This window comes from Sipha flava, unplaced genomic scaffold, assembly GCF_003268045.1.
Source record: "Sipha flava isolate LNK unplaced genomic scaffold, YSA_version1 18131_pilon_pilon, whole genome shotgun sequence".
NCBI lineage: Eukaryota > Metazoa > Arthropoda > Insecta > Hemiptera > Aphididae > Sipha > Sipha flava.
Window position 1 is genome coordinate 1 of NW_020272196.1, and position 4,715 is coordinate 4,715.

The 4,715-nt window shown below is 28.8% G+C and overlaps 1 protein-coding gene across 1 annotated transcript; it reads right to left on the reverse strand.

The window, feature by feature from the left end:
* Nucleotides 1–15: 15 nt before the first annotated feature.
* Nucleotides 16–4,174, reverse strand: LOC112680817 (the record flags this gene model as incomplete). The annotated part of the gene is made up of 10 exons (XM_025551032.1): nucleotides 4,047–4,174; nucleotides 3,877–3,953; nucleotides 3,137–3,271; nucleotides 2,428–2,950; nucleotides 1,795–2,228; nucleotides 1,588–1,719; nucleotides 1,311–1,522; nucleotides 983–1,172; nucleotides 536–877; nucleotides 16–356 (listed from the first exon to the last, which is right to left on the reverse strand). Coding segments are annotated over exons 1-10 (2,503 nt in total), but the record flags the coding sequence as incomplete, so codon positions are not given.
* Between the last annotated feature and the right edge of the window lie 541 nt (nucleotides 4,175–4,715).

Consider the following 4,715-nt stretch of genomic DNA (forward strand, 5'->3'; position numbering starts at 1 on the left):
CAGTAAAATGTTTACCTTTTGGTGTCCATACAACAAAGTAGCAATATTTTCTGTTTGTTATATGCAATTGCCCTTGTACTTGGTAGTAGTAAGAATGGTTTTTTTTTAAAAATAATTTACCCGATTGCATATCCATAAACTTTAACTTTTTTGCTTTGTGTGCATCTTGGGGAGTAAAATTTTTTATAGAAAATGGACATTTTATCTCTATTATTGAATCATCCTCAATAAGCCCATCTGGTGTTGCTGCCAAAAATGGCAGATGAGGGTCAACAAACAATCCAGCTGGGGCTACTTTGTATCCGAATAGCTTCTCAAATTCGTCCTTTGCAATAGATTCAAATTGAATCCCATATCTAATTTAAACAAAAATGTTAAATTATTAATTTAAGTTATTTTGGCTGGTAAATTCAAAATTGTGAACTTTGGTTTTCGTTGAAATTTACAGTCCCTACCGTAAAAATTGTATTATTGACAACAAAATAAGGAAATAAAATAATATTAGTTTTACTAATTATTTACCATTAAAAATTACCTTGTAGCAGCAGTACCATGAAAATACTCTGATTGGTATAAAACTGAGATTACACTATTTTTCCTGGAAGTGGTTTTTCGTAATTTACAAATTTTCCCAAAATTGGATGCAGTTAACCTTTTGGACCTCTCTTTTTTCCATTTCACACAATTCGCCTGTTCAACCGTTCGACGCTGTAATTCGTCAATTTCAACCATATTTAATTTCAAATTTGTCAACAACTCTAATTTTTTTTCTTCAAAATCTTCACGCGACATAGGTAACGTCTGACAACCTAATTCATCATTCACAGCTCCATAATCGGCGTCCGGTCCATAAATAATTTTTTTCCGTATTTTAAGACTACAATTTTTTTTTAAATACATCATGATTTTACTATATTGTTACCTATACTTTATACTCTATCAACCTATAGGTACTTAATTACTATATTATTAATGTTATTACTTAGTATTAGTGGACGATTTATAGCTAAGTCGACGTCTTTTGTCGAGTCTTTGTTTTATTTCCTTAGAAATATATTGCTTTGTATATTTTCCCGGGCTGAAGTTAGTTACTTTTTTATGAAATTTTCTGAGATGATAAGGGCCATAATTATATGCAGATACTGCGGTATGACAACGGACATTATATGAGCCTACATTTGTAAAATATATAGTAAATAATAATAAAATTATATACAATAGGATATTGAAGCACTACAAAATATATAGAAAAAATTGCTTTGGCTCAAAAAACTCATTCATAAACAGAAAAATTCCAAAAAATTAGTTACCTCTAAGAGAATAGTTGATACGTTTTCCGCCTACATACTTAGCAACTATACTATTGTAGCCTTCAACACAATTGTTATTGACATGGTGAATTAAACTATTAGCGTGATAAGCTACCAAGTTTAAAGCTGCCATTAAATCAGTCCATACACCACATTTTTGTAATTCAGGGACAAAATTATTTTCATTTGCTTTTATATCCACACAGAAATATCTGAACAAAATTACAATTTTAGACTGTTTTATCAGGTACACAAATTAATTCAGTATAATGCTTACCTGTCACATCTATCATGGCATCCAAATACATGAAAAGATCCATTCAAAATATCATTTTTCAGTAACTTTACTTTTTCAGTGAGTGAAATATTCATTTCTTTTCTGTATTGTATAGCCTTCGTCACAGCAAATCTGTAAGTAATATAACATAAATTAAGAGTTATAATCATTTCTAGTACTGTTTTTAACTTTTAAGTGTTTACTTACCTTAACCTCAATAAATTAGCTTTTATTTTGGTTCTAATATACCCGGGAACAACATTATCAGATGAACACTTTCTTTGTGTAGAAATTTGTCTAATACGATTAGAATAATTCCGTAAAATATGGTTACTACATTCAATTTTTTGAACTATTATATCATCTCCGTAAGGTTTCTTTATTCGTAGTTTTTTAATAATGCTACTGTCACCATCTCCAATAAGACTGTTGTAAATTAAATTATGGGTTTCAATACTTTGGCAAAACCCATCAACGATAATATCACTCTCCATAGCAGTCGATGTTCCAGTCCAGTTTTTGTAACATACGTGGGTGGAGGGCATTTTTTTAAAAAACTCTGCTTTTTGACATATGGAACAATACTTATTACGAACTCCAATATATAGCACCTTTTTGGTTTTATATCCAACTATACAAGCCTGAACAAAATCATTTTTAACATATCCAAATTTTAGATTCTGAGTATTTTTAGATTACAAAAAATTGGTTTTTTTCTATATATTAGTTAATTAATCATAATTTCTAAAGGAACTGAGTTAGAAACTTGACATTTTTTAACTAATTTTTAAACTAATAAACGAACTTATTTGTTGTAAATATAAAACTAAGAACACTTACCACTCCAGATAGCGCATTATAATTGGAACGATAGGATCGTTTAGACCAAGCTCCGTCAGCTACTACGGTTATCATTGGGATTCCGTCTTTATTTACATCTCCATTTTCGTACGCGATCATAGCTTCTTCTTTCGCTGCTTTTTCAGTCGCCTCCCAAGATATGTTTTCCATTTGCTTCCCTACTTCTTCGTGAAGCTTTTGATATGTAGGATTAGACAAACATGGCATATTTAAAGTTGCGGAAAATTGCTCAAGACTTGAAAAACCTTGTCCAGTATTTATACAAGATACTACCATTGCCAAGTTAATAGGGATGGTTTCTTTTGGACACTCTGTACCAACAATTTCTTCTTTGTTACATATTTTACATTTAAAAACAAACTCACTATAAAATCCTGAACGAGTTTCTTTTATCAATTTTAAATCTGAAAAAGTACAGCTAAATGGTTCATGCTTTATTTTAGAAATAGTGTCAAAAACATATTGCATATCTACAATCCGTCTGCCATGAATTAAGCATACCCTAAAAATGTGTAAAAAATTTAATGTACAATTTTAGAAACCATGTGGTAGGTAAAAAATATTTTAATAAATATAATAAATGCTTTGAAACACGGCCGTATACTCTTATCATAATTAAATTATAATTTAATTTTGATTAGATTTATCTTAGAAAAAATAAATGTAATATACATATTTTATAACTCACTCATCTTTTGGTCCTTTTTCATTTTTACGGTCAAATATGACTGATCGATCAGATGAATCTAACATATTCATATGTGATGACTCTACGGTCTCTACGTTATTACTTTCACATCCATTATCATCGTTTATTTCTTCACTAAATAATAAAATCATTATAAATAATTACCGGGTATTAATAATTAACAACTTTATTAGGATTTTAATCGAAAAAATTCGGTATTTTACGTCAAAATAATGATTTTCGTTAAAATTTGAACTTTAAACTTTAAACGCAAATGTCAATATTAATTTGGATCAAAATATTAAAAACTAATTTATGAACGTAAAATAGCTATATGTAGGACAAAAATTTGAGTACTTCTAGTGGCTCAATATAAAAAATTTAAAGATGTATGAATGCATAAAGAAGTTTACTTTGCATTGGTTGGAGCAATTTTTCAATTTTAGTAAATTCTTGACAATGAATAAACATGAATAATTTTTAAAATTTGTAAATTTGTAAAGTTAAGTATATTAAAAAATATTAAAAATGTGCTCTGACCGATACAAAGTAAACTTATTTACCAATCCAAGCATCTTAACATATTTTAGAAAATTAAACAACTTCTAGTACCAAAATTTTTGTCAGCCACATAGGTCGTTTTAATAAAAATTGATTGGGTTTGCAACGTCCTTTATAAAAATATAAATTTTATATATTACTTTATTAATAATAACAAACTGAATTATGTAAATACGAACATTGTAGAACTACTCTGGTCTAGAATATTGTCATTGCTATGTGGTTGATATTGCGGTGTCGAAGAATCAGAGTTTTCCTGCATAGCCACGCATAAAAACACAGAAAAATGTTTAAAATAAAAAACTAAAAATAACATTCAAAGAATACAAATAATTACAATTTAACTTACTGTATTATGTATGCGATTTAAACGCCATTTGTGTATCGCTTCTATATGTCCTTTATGTTTTTTTAATTTGGACAATCTAACTCTTTTTTTTTTTCTTGTTACTAGATCGTTTTCCATTATACAAATCAATTAAAAAATGTTTATTTGAAAAGAAAACGCTATTCAATTAAATAATTTTATAAGTAAAAAAACTTATTTTATTTTTAAATTGTTTATTCATTAGCTCACCGCACAGAAAAAGAATAAACAGAGTGAACCGTGTTCATAGAATAGCCGGTGACTTTCGATAACGATGTTTCGTAATCGTATTGATATAAATAGTTTGTGGCGAGAGGGAACCACATCCGCACGCACACGAGCAAGTCACCAAATGTCGCGCACGGCGTCGCTTACGAACGGAGATTATTTGTTGAAAGCATGTACTTTTTGTCCACTGTACCGATGTAACTACTTTTGCGATAAGAAATCTGAAAACATATTTTTATTCGTTATGAAGTTTATTTGTGATCGATCATCCCATTTTTTTGATTTTTTTTTTTTTAATTCGGTTTATTCACTGTTTAAAAATTCAAAAATTGTTAGTTTTTAAATCAAATGTAAGGGGGGGATAAGAGCCAAAATTTAAAAAAATGCGATGATCGATCACAAATAAACTTCATAACGAATAAA